The sequence below is a fragment of the Choloepus didactylus genome, chromosome 8, assembly GCF_015220235.1.
Source record: "Choloepus didactylus isolate mChoDid1 chromosome 8, mChoDid1.pri, whole genome shotgun sequence".
Lineage (NCBI taxonomy): Eukaryota > Metazoa > Chordata > Mammalia > Pilosa > Megalonychidae > Choloepus > Choloepus didactylus.
This window is the reverse complement of record NC_051314.1, coordinates 11,977,594-11,994,383: the sequence shown is the minus strand read 5'-3', so window position 1 is coordinate 11,994,383 and position 16,790 is coordinate 11,977,594. Positions and strand designations below refer to the sequence as shown.

Genomic DNA, 16,790 nt, shown 5'->3' with positions numbered 1-16,790 from the left:
CAATATCATAAGGAATATGTATTTTAAGTCCATAAGCAAAAGAATAACTGTTCTACTTAATGGAGAAATATATTTCTTTGATTCTAAAATATTACTTTTTTTTACAGTTTAACACCTCTGAATTGGAAGACATCTTACCATCAATAGTGTGTCATATTTAATTGGTAGCACTTTTTCTTTCTAAGTTGCACATAAAATAATTTTTTGCCTTATAGTTGATGACATCTTAATATAAAATATATTATTTCCTTTATAAAAGGGAACAAGATAGAAATTGATGTCTAGAAACTCCCATACATAGTAGCAGAAAGGCTGTTTGTCTATCCATCTGTAAGTCCAGTATGGCTTAGATGGATTTAAGCTTGTAGCCCTCAGATGCATCTCCACCAGACATGAATGTGACTTGGTCTGTTCCTCTGAAGCTTTAAAATCACTCATACGCAACTTTTTTTCTGGTGGTGTATGTTCTACTGGGCATTTGCCCTCAGAAGTCCAGTTTCTACAACACTGAAAATATGTGGTTGCAGTTAACCCTTTCTTTGATTTCTGAAAGTGTTGTATGTAAGGACTAATAGCTAAGGTGTCCAGTAGGAGTTTGGATTTCATTCAGAGTATGATGGAAATTCATTGAAGTGTTTTGAGTAGAGGAATAACCTGATCTAAAATTTTTGTAGGAGAGATATCTCAGTTGTGGGAGGACTCCTAGATTTGGATTTGGCTGACAAATCCTGTGTGATCAGGAGCAAGTAACTAAACCTCTCTGAGCATTCATATCTTTGTCCATAAGTGGGGATTCCAGTAGAACCTTCTATTGCTATGATACAGGATTATAGAAAACATCAAAACCAGATGAGGGGAAGATGGAGGCATAGAGAGGAGTGGAAGTTTGTTAGTGCCCCCGGAGAAACTAATAAACAACCAGGAACAATTAGTAAATGATCTGGAATAACTGCTGGGGGGGTGACTGTGACTGTCCACACATCATGCATCAACCTGAACTGGGAGGAATGTCTGAGATCGCAGCATGGAATCTGTGAGTAGAAACTACAGATCCGAGCTGGGAGCCCCCTTCCCCCATGGCAGCCTGAACGGCAAAGCCTCGCTGTGGTAGAGAGCAGCACTCTCTGAACAAGCGAATATACCTCAGTCCAGCTCCAACTGGGGTTTTAATTGGCAAATGTGGACTGCTCAATGCAAGCTACAAATCCTGAAGAAGCAGACAGAGGCTTTTAGTGATGACTGACCATAAAGAGCCAGGGGACTTCTCTGTCTCAGGAGGGGGAGCCCAGAGGACCAGGTGCTATCTCTGGCCGATGGGTGAAACTGGGGGCCGTGGGCTGACCCTGAAAGGGGGCTTTCTATCCCTTTTTATTTCTTTCAACCTGAGCAGCTCAGTGGAGAAAGCTTCAGCCATTTTTAGCTTGCAGCGCTCTGCAGTGGAGAAATCCTCAGCCATTTTCAGCTCTCAGTGCTCTGACCCAGACAAGGGTGGAGACAGCAGAGTCAGAGAAATAAAGAACCTATTTAAATGCAAATGAAATCTCTCTAGGGGGGATATCTTCCTTAAGAGGAAAGAGATGGTGCCTAGCTCTACTACCCGCCTTCTATTCAGAACCAGACCCCAGAGCCTGGGGGAAAACAGCCATGGGTCATACCTTCTTACACCAATCAGGAGCTACAGGCTGACAGGTGCCACATACTGAGCAGGTTAGGAAAAGCACAGTGGCTAGAGGCCTCACAGGGTGCATCAGTCTTCTAAGACACACCCTCAGGGAAACCAGATAGTCAATATTTCCTCTTTCGGGGACATGAGCCTGTTTTGGTCTGGGAAAACCTGCTTGGGGTAACCAAGGACACCAGATGCCTAGACAACAGAAAACTGCAACCTGCACCAAGAAAAACAAAGTTATGGCCCAGTCAGAGGAACAAACTTACACTTCAACTGAGATACAGGAATTGAAACAACTAATGCTAAATCAATTCAAAAAGTTTAGGGAAGATGTGGCAAAAGAGATGGAGGCTATAAAGAAAACACTAGGCGTATATAAGGTAGAAATCAAAAGTTCGAAAAAACAACTGGCAGAATCTATGGAAATGAAAGGTACAACACACAAGATGAAAGATACAATGGAGACATACAACAGCAAATCTCAAGAGGCAGAAGAAAACACTCAGGAACTGGAGAACAAGACACGTGGAAACCTATACACAAAAGAACAGATAGGGAAAAGAATGGAAAAATATGAGCAATGTCTCAGGGAATTCAATGACAACATGAAACGGATGAATGTATGTGTCATGGGTGTCCCATAAGGAGAAGAGAAAGGAAAAGGGGCAAAAGCAATGATAGAGGAAATAATCAATGAAAATTTCCCATCTCTTATGAAAGACATAAAATTACAGATGTAAGAAGCGCAGCGTACCCCAAACTGAATAGATCTGAATAGGCCTGTGCCAAGACACTTAATAATCAGATTATCAAACGTCAAAGACAAAGGGAATCCTGAAAGCAGCAAGAGAAAAGAGATCCATCACATACAAAGGAAACTTGATAAGACTATGTGCGGATTTCTCAGCAGAAACCATGGAGGCAAGAAAGAAGTGGCATGATATATTTAAGATACTGAAAGAGAAAAACCACCAAGCAAGAATTCTATATCCAGTAAAACTGTCCTTCAAATATGAGGGAGAGTTTAAAATATTCTCTGACAAACAGACAATGAGAGAGTTTGTGAACAAGTTACCTGCTCTACAGGAAATACTAAAGGGAGCACTACAGACAGATAGGAAAAGACAGGAGTGAGAGGTTTGGAACACTATTCTGGGTGATGGTCACACAGCAATATAAGTACACTGAACAAAGATGACTATGAATATGGTTGAAAGAGGAAGGTTAGGAGCATGTGGGACACCAGAAGGAAAGAGGAAAGATAAAGACTGGGACTGTATGACTCAGTGAAACCTAGAGTGCTTGTTCTAGTTTGCTAATGCTGCTGGAATGCAAAACACCAGAGATGGATTGGATTTTATAAAAGGGGGGTTTATTTGGTTACACAGTTACAGTCTTAAGGCCATAAAGTGTCCAAGGTAACACATCAGCAATCGGGTACCTTCAGTGGAGGATGGCCAATGGTGTCTGGAAAACCTGTGTTAGCTGGGAAGGCACATGGCTGGCATCTGCTCCAAAGCTCTGGTTTCAAAATGGCTTTCTCCCAGGACATTCCCCTTTAGGCTGCAGTTCCTCAAAAATGTCACTCTTAGTTGCGCTTGGGGTATTTGTCCTCTCTTAGCTTCTCTGGAGCAAGAGTCTGCTTTCAAAGGCTGTCTACAAAATGTCTCTGTAAGCTGAAGCTCCTCTCTCAGTTCCAGTGCATTCTTCAAAGTGTCCCTCTTGGCTGTAGCAAGCTTGCTCCTTCTGTCCGATCTTATATAGTGCTCCAGTAATTTAATTCAGACCCACCCTGAATGGGCGGGCCAACACCTCCATGGAAATTATCCAATCAGGGTCATCACCCACAGTTGGGTGGGGCACATCTCCACAGAAACAGTCCAAAAATTACAATCTAATCAGCACTAAAATGTCTGCCCCACAAGATTGCATCAAAGAACATAACTTTTTCTGGGGGACATAATACATTCAAACTGGCACATTCCACCCCCTGGACCCCAGAAAAGCATATTCTTTCCAAATGCAAAATAGATTCATCCCATCACAATATCACAAAAACTTAAATCATTTCAGTGACAATAGTTAAGTACAAGATTCTCTCAAAATCAATTATAGGTGTGGTCAGTCCTAAAGCAAAATTCCCTGTGACTGTGAACCTGTAAACTTAGAACAAGTTATGTGCTTCCAATATACAAAGGAGGGACATTCATAGAATAAACATTCCCAATGCCATAAGGAGAAACTGAAAGGAAAACAGGGTTAACAGGACCAAAACAATTCCTAAAACCTGCAGGACAAACTCCATTAGATTTCAAAGTCTGAGAGTCATTAACAGAATGATGTTGCATCCTTGGAGAGAGCGGGAGTCTAACCCTTCCTAAGGGCCTTTGCGGCAGCCCTTTTCTCTCCAAATGCTGGGGTGAGTTCGCCAACATATCCACACATTGGGGAGACCACCTTCTCGGCTCCACCCTCCTCAAACATTGGGGCAGCACCCGGATTCCCTTCCATCTCTGGGGCACACGCTCAACCCCTTCAGAACAGTTGGGTGGCAGACAGGCTCTCCCCAATTCCCTGGGAATGTGCTCCACACTCTTTGGGACTTGGGGTGGCAGAACATTTCCTGAGCATTGAGGCAGAAGGCTCACCCTCAACCTCCAGGGCAAACTCACCCTTTCCATGCATGTGGGCTGCTCCACTCTTCCAGCCCAAGACCTCTTGACTCCAGACCTCAACCTCCATGGCTCTGTCTTTGAAGAAAGTTTTCCTTCAATTTGTTTCTTGTCTGTCTCCTCCAGTCCAGACTGGCAGCATCTCTGTCTATAAAGATCTCGCAAAAATTCTGTTGGCTTTGTATGAAGCACACAGAGGTCAAATCCATCAGACAATAGGACTTTCCACAAATCCTTTCTGGATAACTCCATCTCCAATCTTGGCTTGTACTGAAATGGCAGCTGGGTTCCATGTTTGGTTATATCCTCATGTTGGACTGTAGCTTCTGGGGATCCACCCCCTGGAAGCCTGGAATTTTCCAAACCATCAATTTTTGGTTTCTTTGAATCCAAGAGTTCAGTTCTAAGTTTATCTCTCTCTGCTCGCATTTTACTATAAGATGCAAGGAGAAGCCAGGGTATGTCCTCCACATGTAGTCTGGAGATCTCCTCAGCTAAGTATTCCAGGTTGTCGCTTTCAAACTCTTCCTTCCATCTGATACCAGGACTCAATTTTGCCAAATTCTCTGCCACTTTAAAACAAGGATCGCCTTTCTTCCAGTTCGCAACAACACATTCATCATTTCTGTTCAAGTTCTTGTCAGAAGTATTTTTAGAGTCTATATTTCCACAAACAGTCTCTTCAAAGGAGTTTAGGCCTTTTTTATCAAGCTTCTCACAATTCTTCCAGAATCTTCCCCTTATCCATTTAAAAAGCCGTTCCAGCATGTTTGGTATTTGCAAACTCAGCAGTACCAGCACCCCACTTCTCTGGTACCAAAATCTGTTCTAGTTTGCTAATGCTGCTGGAATGCAAAACACCAGAGACGGATTGGCTTTTATAAAAGGAGGTTTATTTGGTTACACAGTTACAGTCTTAAGGCCATAAGGTGTCCAAGGTAACACATCAGCAATCGGGTACCTTCAGTGGAGGATGGCCAATGGTGTCTGGAAAACCTGTGTTAGCTGGGAAGGCACATGGCTGGCATCTGCTCCAAAGCTCTGGTTTCAAAATGGCTTTCTCCCAGGACATTCCTCTCTAGGCTGCAGTTCCTCAAAAATGTCACTCTTAGTTGCGCTTGGGGTATTTGTCCTCTCTTAGCTTCTCTGGAGCAAGAGTCTGCTTTCAAAGGCTGTCTACAAAATGTCTCTGTAAGCTGAAGCTCCTCTCTCAGTTCCAGTGCATTCTTCAAAGTGTCCCTCTTGGCTGTAGCAAGCTTGCTCCTTCTGTCCGATCTTATATAGTGCTCCAGTAATTTAATTCAGACCCACCCTGAATGGGCGGGCCAACACCTCCATGGAAATTATCCAATCAGGGTCATCACCCACAGTTGGGTGGGGCACATCTCCACAGAAACCCTCAAAGAATTACAATCTAATCAGCACTAAAACATCTGCCCTACAAGATTACATCAAAGAACATGGCTTTTTCTGGGGGACATAATACATTCAAACCTGCACAGTGCTCAACAACTGTGATAAAAGGTACAAATATGGTTTTTTCATGAGAAAGGAAAAATGAATGTCAACCTTTCAAGGTGTTAAAAATAGGGAGGTATTGGGGAAAATACAATCGATGCAAACTAGAGAGTATAATTAACAGAAACATTGTATTATGCTTCCTTTAATGTAACAAAGGCAATATTCCAAACCTAAATGCATATAAGAGGGGGGCATAAGGGAGGGGCATGGGACTCTTGGCATTGGTGATGTTGTATGACTCTTTATTCTACTTTAGTTTGATGCTATCTTTCCTTTTGGTGCCTCCTAGCGGTCATTTTTGTGTTTTTTTGGTTTTGTTTTTTGCTTTTTGTTTTTTTTTCTCTCTCTTTTTTTTTTTTTCTTTTGTCTCTCTACCTTCTTTGACTCTTCCTCCTGTTTTGTGGAAGAAATGGAGATGTCCTTATATAGATAGTGGTGAGGGTGGTGAATATATAAATATGTGACTATCAGGGAACTGAGTTTTTACTTAGGATGGAATGTATGGTGTGTGAACAAAACCGTCTTAAAAAAATGGGTTGATGAAGAATCCTTGAGGGCACTATATTGAGTGAAATAAGTCAGGCACATGAGGACAAATATTGCAGGGTCTCACTGATATGAACTAATTATAATATGCGAACTCATAGACATGAAATATAAGTTACCAGGATATAGAATGAGGCTAAAGAATGGGGAGTGGTTTCTTATTATAAGCAGAATGTTCAACTAGGTTGAACTTAAATGTTTGGAAATGGACAGAGATGATGGTAGCGTGTTGTGAGAATAACTAACAGTGATGAATGGTGTGTGAATGTGGTGGAATGGGGAAACTCAGAGTCATGTATGTCACCAGAAGGAAAGTTGGAAGTTAAAAGATGGGAATGTATAAAACAGCGAACGTTGTGGTGGGCAATGTTTGTGATTAACTGTTCAAATATTAGAATCTTTTTCAAGAACCAGAACAAATGTATGACTCTATAAATAGAAGTTAATAATAGAGGGGCATGTAGGGAAAAAAATACATATTGCAAACTATATACTACAGTTAGTAGTATTTTAACGTTCTATCATCAACAGTAACAAACGTTCTTTACCAGTACTAAGAGTCAACAATGGAGGGGGGTGGTTAGGGGTATGGGAGAATTTGAGTTTCCTTTTTTTGTCTTTATGTCTTTTCTAGAGTAATGAAAATGTTCTAAAAATTGAAAAAAATTGTGATGGATGCACAGCTGTATGATGGTACTGGGGGCAATTGATTGTACACTTTGGATCTTTGTATAGTTGTATGGTATGTGAACAATCTCAATTAAAACAAACAACCCTCCCCCCCCAAAAAAAAAACAACCAAAAAAACAGATGAGGGTTCTTTTTTGTGGTACCTCAGAGGTGTTTGGCTGCTGCAGGGTGAAGCTGAACATCTCCTTCCTAGCCACTGGTAGCCAGAAGTTCATCCAAGTCTGTGATGAACACCGACTTCATACCTTTGATGAGGAGCGTATAGCCACAGAAGTTGCCGCTGACGCTCTGGGTGAAGAGTGGAAGGGTTCTGTTGTCCATATCGGTGGTGAAAACAACAAACAAGGTTTCCCCATGAAGCAGCACCCTGATCCATGGCTGTGTCTACCTGTTACTAAGTAAGGGCATTCCTGATATAGACCAAGAAAACCTGGAGAAAGACAGTGCAAATCTGCTCGGGGTTGCATTGCAGATGCCAAGCTGAGTGTTCTCAATTTGGGTATTGTAAAAAAAGGAGAGAAGGCTGTGCGTGAACTGACCAACACTATCATGTCTTGTTACCTGGGGCCCAAAAGTGCTAGCTGAATCTGCAAACTTTGCAGTGTCTCTAAAGAAGATGATGCCCACCAGTATTTTGTGAGAAAGTCCCTGAACAAAGAAGGTAAGAAATTCAGGACCAAAGCCCCCAAGATTCAGCATCTTGTTACTCCCTGTGTCCTATAACACAAACGTTGACATACTACTCTGAAGAAAAATGTACTAAGAAAAATAAGGATAGGCCACAGAATATGCTAAACTTTTGAACTTTTGGCCAGGGAATGAAGGAGGCCAAAAAAAAAAAAAAAAAAAAAAAAAATGCCAGGAATATATTGCCAAGAGATAGTCTGTCCTCTTTGAAAGCTTCTACTGCTGAGTCCTGTCTAAAACAAGATTTTCCAAGAGTATCAAGTAAGATAAGATATTTAAAAAACAACAAAGATGAGAGCTGCGAAAGTCCTTTTGTCAAGAGCACTTCTTGGTAATGGTTTTAGTGTTCTCTGAGTGCCACTGGTGGATTTTATCTTGTGTCTTTTTCTTCTATTTCTGACTTCCTGTTGTTCACAGAGACTCTTCCATAATCCGTGACCTCTCTTCCTGAGCACCATCCTTGTTCCTGGTGTTGTGTGGTGCTTGAAGAGTTCAGAAAAGAATTAGGCTACTGCCCTGAGGTGCTCAGGCCAGTTCTCTCTGGTCCTATCAGTGTGACTGAAGCCCTTTTTTCCCTGCCTACGTCTCCAGTTCCTCCTCTCTAGAGATGAGACTCTGCAGGTGGCCAGTACCCATTGTATAACTGCGGTGCTCGTCCACTCCCCAGCGAAACATGCCCCGGCCTTCATCCATGCCGACATCCCAGGTAGGGGGCCCTTCTCACCTTCTCCAAGTACCCCTGCGTTCTGACTGGAGACTGAGACTCACAGCAGGGGCCAGCAGGTCTGTCAGGAGTTCTTCAATAACCCTTACTGGAGGGATGGGGTGGTGATGGGTTCAGTTGTACCTGAAAGACTCTAGGAAGTAGGCCTCATGAAATCTGAATCCTTTTGTTACAGAATTCTTATATGACCTTTAGCAGTTTATTACTGATCTTTATCATTTTCGTCACCATCTAGAATGGTGTGGTGGAAAGACCTGTGGACCAGGAAGGCAGAGGGAAATAATGTTTCCCAAGGCACATTGCAGATATTACCACATTTAGGACCTCGTCTTTGGTATTTTATGGATAAGGAAGTTGAGGATCAGAGAACAGAAGTAATAGGCTGAAACTGACAAGGCTAATCATTGACAGAAATGAGATATAAAATCAAGTCTCTCTGGCCCTAAATCCCCTTTTCTCTGCAATACGCTGCTGCTCCTGAGGATTAGGAGACCTGAGTTACAGTCCCACTTCTACAATTAACAGAGCCTCTCTCTGGATCAGTTTCCCCCTCTGTGAATTGATGATCATGTCTCATGGAGAGGATGTGTGAACAGACAAGATAACAGCAGTGAGATGCTGAATAAGTTCAAGGCACAACATTAGTTAAGTGGGTGTGATCACACAGCTGTTATTTATTGTCTTCTCCCTTTCTCCCTGGCCAGAGTTCCTCTTTGAGCATCTTTCCTCTTCCAGTGAAGTGCTTGTCTGGTCCGTCTACAACTGCTTGATACTCTTGGCAGAAGAACCACTCTTCTTTTCCAAGTGCCACACGGTTTACGGTTGGTAGTTGGGGTCCTGTGTTAGCTCTGGGGTGGGAGGACAGCAGTCCAAAGTTGGGTAACAGTGATGAGGGCTAGCCTTCCACCTTGGAGAGAGGGTACTGGGTCTGGTCATTTCCATCAGCTCAAATTCATTACCAGTTTCCACATGCAATCACTGATATCCACTTATGACTGTTTTGGGATTCATATGGATCTGCTTTTCACTGATTAGCGGAAGTAGATATGTTCAGATTCTTCAGCTAGGGAAGGGCACTCCTATTAGCCACTAAATGAATTCCTGTTGCACCTTAAGAACAGCTTATAAAGTGTTACTCAGCCTTTCCTGGGCCCTAGATATTTATCCAGTTAGTCTCTAAGTTTTGCTGATTCACCTTTTCTAAGTTTCTTGAAAATGTCCCTTCCTCCTCTTTCCTAGTGATACCTTCCTTATCTAGGAGTTTTTTTTTTTTTTTTTCTTGCCATTTTATTGAGATATAGTCACACACCATACAATCATTCTAGGATTTTTTATATCATCTCTAGGTTTTTATCATAGCCTTTGGACTGGACACACTCAGTGATTCATTATATATTCTCTGCTCCTGTTCTATGCCAGGTACCATGTGGGGGTCCTGGAGATTTAGAGCTGTGTATAACCTGGTCCTGCCCTCATGGAGCTCGCACTCAGAGAGGGGAGAGAGAGATGTCAACAGGCAGTTTCAGTATAAGCTGATTAGAGCTCTGTTAGAGGGAAGCACAGGAGCTGTGAGAGCTCAGGGGAGGCCCACAACTTTGCCTGAGGGGACCATGGAAGCTCCCTGGAAGAGTAGAGGTCTCCTTGGTTCTTCAAGGAGGAACAGGAGTGTGCTACATGGAGAAGCCACGACTTAGTCAGTAGGCCTTCACCGAGTACCTGAATGCCAGGGTCTGTGCTTCAGCTTGTGGCGGGTGTTAGAGAGACTGAGATGAATCAGATCAGGGCCATTCTCAAAGATCTCACCATCCATTCCCACCAACTCAGCCTTGTCAGGGCCCCTCCACAAGATCTCCAACCAATATATGTGCCCAGTGCCTCTCCCCTCTCGTGGATGGGCAGAGAAGGAACTGCAGAGCACTGATCCCTGGCATCTACCTATCACCCCTGAGGTAGGGATTGAGTCGGTGGTGAGGAGCCTCCAGGGAAGCCTGAAGATGAACAATGTGGAGCTGCACAAGCAGGGCCTGCTGCTCTTTGCTGAGATCCTGACTCGGTGAGCAAAGTGGTAGAAATTCAGGCCTGTATGGGCCAGCCTGGAGAAGGAGAACAGTGAAGTATTAGGAGTTCCCTCACCTGTTCCTCATTTACCATTTCTCAGGCAGCCAGAGGAGATCAAGCTGTTCACGAGTTCAGCCACGTGCCGAGATGCTGGCCGTGCCCTCCGGGAGGCAGTGAGCAGCCCCGTGCTAGAGGTGGCAGCAGAGGCCGTGAAGGCTACTTCTGCCTTTCTGAGGTGAGAGAGCCAGTCAGGCTGATCTTTCCAGCCCTGCATGGACCTGAGGCCGTCACAGGGCCAGGGCAGCTTCCAGGAGTCACCTGCTCGGTGGGTCAGGGAAATTTACTTGAATTATTTCTTTCCTCTACACTATTTGCTCTGTTCTCTCGTTCTGGAAGTCCTATTCAGATGTTGGACATCCTTGATTGGTCATGTAATTTTCTGTTTTCCATCTTTTTGTCCTTATATACTAACTTCTCGATCAAGTCAAGATTCTTGGTTTTTACTCCCAACCCGTCTATCGAGGGTCTTACTTCTGCTTTCATATTTTTGATTTGGAAGAGCTCTCTCCGTTCTCTGAATGCTATAAAGCATTTCATTCTGTATTTATTTTCATGAGTGAGTATTTTTTTTCTTATCTCTCAGGAGAGTTTTATTGAAGTTTTCATTTTCCTTTGCAGTCTCCTTTAAGTTACTTTTTTTGTTTGTTTGTTTGTTTTGTATCTCTTTCATTGTTGAAGCATTCTTCAGATGTGTAGAGATCTTTGACTGTCTTATACTTAAGGACAGAGCATTAAAATGCTAATGGGAAGTGTTTTCTATGAGTGGGGCTTGTTGACTGTGAATTTCACTAAGGAGGAACTGGCTGGGCCATTTCCTTGGCGATCCCTCGATGTCACTATCTTTAGGTCTTCTCTCTTGGGCTGTTAGATTACCAGAGGAGACTCTGAAATCTCCTGCTTGGAGAGGAAAAGCCTGGGTGCCAAAGTTCTGGGAGCCAGGTGAGGGGGTCTCAACATTTAATATGTAAACTTCACCTAATCCTCCTGTATAGTACCTTCTGTCTGAACAATCCAGAGCCCCTCTGTTTTATCATCTTTAGAGAATAAACCTTCTGACATCTGCTAGGGTTTGGGGAAGGTAAGGTGCTTGACCATGCATGGTGGGGAAGAGAGAGCTGGAGGTCCAATTGCTTTTAAACAAATTTTAAACAAATTTTAGTCCAGATGCCTCCCCTGCTTTCAGAGGTATATGGCACCATTAATTGCTATGCCTTTTGGAGGTTGCAAATCAGGTTACTTCTTGGCTTTCCCCACTGCTGATATAGGATTTAGCTTTCACAGATCACAGTCACTTCCAAAATGTTCTATTACCATCTATTGTGTTTTCTTTGTCCTTTTTTTTTTTTTTAATCCCTTTACCTTCATTTTGGAAAGGAGCAGCAGAGGTATATGCACCTGTTGAATCCATCATCTTTAACCAGAAACTAGCAGCTCTTTAACATCTATGATCTCAAAAGTTCTAGCCCTTGTTCTCTTAACAACAGTTTCTCCTTGAATTCTCTCATTCATTCAGAGAGATTCAGCTACCAGCTGTATGTTGATGATGCCCAAATCTATAGTTATAGCCTAAAGTGCCTGTATTAGTTTTCCATTGCTTCTGTGACAAATAACTACAAACTAGATGGCTTAAAAGAACAAAAATCTATTCTTTCACAGTTCTGGAGGCCAGAAGTCTAAAGTCAGTATTACTGGGCTGAAGTCAAGGTGTTGGCACTCCTTCCGAAGACTCTGAGGGGGCGGTAATCCATTCCTTGCTTATTCTGGCTTCTGGTGGCTGCCAGCATTGCTTGGCTTGTGGCCACATCACTCTAGTCGCTGCCTCCATCTTCACTTGGCCTTCTCTTCTGTGTGTGTCTACTCTCCCTCTGTTTCTCCCTTATAAAGACAAGTGTAATGGCCCTTAGGGTCTACTTGGATAGTCCAGGATAATCTCTTCATCTTAGAATCCTTAATTTAATCACATCTGCAAAAAACTTTGCCATATAAATTAAAGGAATTAGGAATTAGGACCTGATATCTTTGGGGACCATCCTTCAGCCCACTATATTTCCCTGCTGAGCTCCAGACCACATTCCCAACTACCTGGTATCTCTCTCCAGAAACTGCAAGCTCTGTCTGTGCTTCCACTGCATAAAGGAAACCACTCAATTTGGGATCTAAAGAATTAGATTTGAGTCCTGGTTCCACAGTTAGTACTTGGTCATCTCTTGCTCACTCCTCTGGTCTTCTTTCTGCTTCTTGAACACACCAAACTTACTCTTGCTATGGGGCCTTTTTACTAATTGTTCCCTGTGACCAAAATACTCTTCCCTTAAATCTTTTCATGACCGGCTTCTTCTCTTCATTCAGGTATTAATTCAGAGACGCCTTCTCTCACTGACCAATCTTAAGGAGGAACACATATCAAACCCTTAACAGTTCTTTATTCGTTTGTTTTCTTTCTCCCCTCACTAGAATATGAGCTCTCAGGGATCAGGGAGATTGTTCTTCTTCATTTCTATATCCTCACTCTTAATGGGCAGTCAATATATGAATGAAGGATGTTAAAATGGTGAGACTCAGAGATTGTAAGGCCAAGATGCAAAATTATCCCTTAGCAAGATGTTTGATATAGGGGAAACTTATATTTATTTCTAAAGTTACTTTTAATTTGTTTCCATATTTTCCCTTTTAAATTTCTAACAAAGTAATATGTTCAAATAATAAAAAATAAGGTATTAAAGAAAGGTTTATAATGAAAAGAAACAGTCCCCTACCCCGTCCCCTCTTCCTAAAGGAAACTAAGTTGAACTCTTTTTGGTTTAGTTTTGGTGATTATCTCCCTAAATCTAAACAATGTGCTTATAATCAAGTTTCTTAACTTGTTGACTTAAAACATTACTTATGGACTCCTTGGTATGAAAGATCAAGATTTATTTCACATTATCCTGTCTTCTGTACATTTTCTGGGCATGTTATTTTATTTAATAGCTTTGGACCTTTAAATAGTATATTTAAAACTTGTATTTCTTATTTCATCAACTTGAAACAGTATCCCTTGGCTCCGCACTTGATAATATCCACTTAATGATATTAGTACCTGAACTCTTCCTTCCGCTCTCCTCCCTAACTTCCCGTTCTCAAGTTTAGTCAGCTGTACCTTTGATTTTATTTGGTAAAGGTTGTTAATATTTATAGTCTCTTCTGTAAGCCTATTTAAGTCTTTGTGATTTGACTCTAGGTTGGTTCTAAAAATTGAAACAAAAAATAGCATTTGCATTACAATAAGTATTAACATTTACATTATAATGACAAGTACTACTGGAATTATGTTACTGTCTCTAAAGTCTAATATAATTTATGTGCCCCATCAAAGGGGCATGATCTTATCACCATGTCCAAGCTGATTATCTTTTCTTATATTCCATCAATTGCTCGAAATTTCCTTGTATATATCACTTTGCCTCTAGGAGATCTTCTACAGCATACATTTCTGGAAGTGGAAATTCAGAGTTAAGGGATATGAACATTTTTCAATATTGGTTTTTATAAACATTATAAATCTCTGCTTGTCTGAAGGATGAGAATTTAGGGTGTCATGAGAGAAATTTTCTGTCGTGGTATTTATAATAGGATTTATCTGCAAGTAACAGAAAATCTAGAGCTACAGTGTCTTGAGCAAGGCTGATGTTTATTTTTCTTCACATAAAAGACTGCCTAGGTTGTCCAGAGAAGCATGTGACTCCACAGTCATCAGGGAGCCATGTTTCAAGTTCCTTCTAGCTTATGACTTACCATCCTTGAAACCTAGCTTCTACCTAATGGTCCAAGATGGCTGCTTCTGCTCCAGGCATCACATCTGCAGGCCAGCAAGCAAGAAGGAGAAAATGGAAGGATTTGAGAATACCTTCTACCTTTAAAGGATACTTCCAAGAAAGGTTACTTCCAGAACTTAGTCACATGGCCTCACCTAACTGTAAGGGAGGCTGGGAAATACTGTCTATTCCAGACGGTCATGTGTTCAGGTAATAATAATAAGGTTGTAGAAGAAAGGGAAAGCATATTGAAGGCCAACCAGCAATTTTTCCTCAAGTAAGATGGCATTCTGGATGCCAGAGTGCTGGTCATGTCCTTGATTTCACCTGCCTGGTATGGGTTTCTCTCTAAATGTGGGAAACAGATGGCAGTGCCTAGGAATGTTCCTGGTGTCTGAGAGAGCTCTGATTGTTTTTGTTCCTCCCTGAATTTGGATCTTCAAATCTGGAATATGAACCCAGGAGGGTGGGTTCTCCCATGTAGAACAGGGAGTCTCCCAGGAGGTTAATGCTATAGGGGACCAGTAATTTTCAGGTAGGAAGTAGTATTTGAGTGGGGCCCTGAGAGATGAGAGCGATTTAGATTTGTGGAAGGACTAAGTTTAGCAAATTACTGAGGATACAGTAACCAGTTTGGCCAGCAGGTTGTGTGAAGGGGAGTAGTAGGTGAAGAAGCTGGAAAGCAGGTTAGGTTAGAATTGTGGAGAGTCATGGGTAGGGGGCAGGCTGTTTAATCCTTGGATAATTTTACTTTTTACTGTAACTTCCCAGAATGTTTACTGAAGTTGTCCCTCTTTGATTGAATGGTTCAGAAAGTCCTTGAAAAGCTACACTGGAAGGAGGAATGAAGAGTGAGAACTGCTGAAAAGAATCTAAACATGATGGAGCCAGGGCCTTATAGTCAGTGTAGAGAAGAAACAGAGTTTTCAGAAATGAAGAAAGGGGAAATACATTTGAGAGCCTGAAAGAAGGCTTAACAGATTACGTTCAGTGTTCAGAAAAGGCCTAGGGATGAACATTAGCGTAAGTTTTTCTTAGTTACTGTACTAAATTGAATAGTGTTCCTCCCACTGTCCACCTGGAACCTGTGAATGTAACCTTATTTGGGAATAGGGTCTTTGTAGATATAATTAGTTAAGATAAAGTCATACTGATTTAGGGTGGGGCCTAAATCCAATGACTAGTGTCCTTATAAGGAGAGGGAGATTTGGGCATACGGAGGTACAGACAAACACAGAGGGAAGACAGACCCGTGAAGACAGAGGCGGAGATTGGAGTGATGCAGCTACAAGCCAAGGAATACCAAAGATTGCTGGAAATCCCCAGAAGCTGGGAAGAGGCAGGGAAGGACCCTTCCCTAGAGCCTTCAGAGGGAGCATGACCCTGCTGACACCTTGATTTCTGACTTCTAGCCTCCAGAACTATGAGAGAATAACTCGTTTTATGCCAGCCAGTTTGTGGTAATTTGTTAGGATAGCCCTAGGCAACTCATACAGCTATCTTATACCCTGTCAATTATTCATTCATTCATTCAACATCTTTTTTATTTAGCATCAATTTATAATGCACCTAGCTCTCTGTTTAGGTAAAGTACAATTAGATTAATAACTTTTGCCACCTCTGAGTCTATAAAATATGAGTGTTCAAATGGGACCTAAGTGTTACCTGCTCACATCTTTCCTCATTCGTAAAGACTGAATCTCCCAAAGTAGTCTTCCGGTCTCTGTTTATAATCTCCAAGAATAGAGATCTCACTTCTTCCTGCACTGTCTCCTCTACCTCTATGGAGTTTGACTCTTGGAAAGTTCTTCCCAATACTGAAGTAACGTTTAGGTACTGATAACATCTTCCCATTGACCCTTGTTTTATCACTGGAGTAATAGAGAGAAAGTTTGATCTCTCTTCCCAGGAGAGCTCATCACTTCTTTGAGAACAGTGGCTGTATGTATCTCTTGATGCTTCTTCAGTTATAGGTAGTACTTCTTTAACCAACAGGCCCTTCTCAGTGAGAAAACCCTCCGTATCTTTAATAACGACAATAATAGTCATAGCTGCCATTTATGAGGACTTACTTTGTGTTAAGCATCTTGCTAATTGCTTGGCATACATTATCTAATTTGATTCTCAGCATAATTTTAGGAGGAGAGAACTATTAACCCTCGCTTAATAAATGAGGAAACTAAGGGTTTGAGGGTATAAAGAGTGTGAACAAAGTTGTGCAGTTAGATAAGTGTTGGAGCTAGAATTTTCACTGGCTCAGAGCCTCCAGATCCATGTTCCAACCCACTACACTGCAGTGTAACCGCCCCGCTCCCCCATCATCCCTGAACCTTGGTATATCTCGGGAGTACCCTCACCTTGCCCTAAGC

The 16,790-nt window shown here is 42.1% G+C and overlaps 1 protein-coding gene across 1 annotated transcript in view; it reads left to right on the top strand.

Annotated features, from left to right (window-relative positions):
• The window catches only part of MEI1 (meiotic double-stranded break formation protein 1), a 122,015-nt gene that overhangs the window by 13,284 nt on the left and 91,941 nt on the right, over positions 1-16,790 (top strand). The window contains exons 8-11 of the mRNA XM_037846257.1: positions 8,377-8,491; positions 9,214-9,330; positions 10,463-10,562; positions 10,668-10,802. Of these exons, the coding sequence (XP_037702185.1) occupies positions 8,377-8,491; positions 9,214-9,330; positions 10,463-10,562; positions 10,668-10,802 (467 nt within the window). The remainder of the gene's footprint in view (positions 1-8,376; positions 8,492-9,213; positions 9,331-10,462; positions 10,563-10,667; positions 10,803-16,790) is intronic.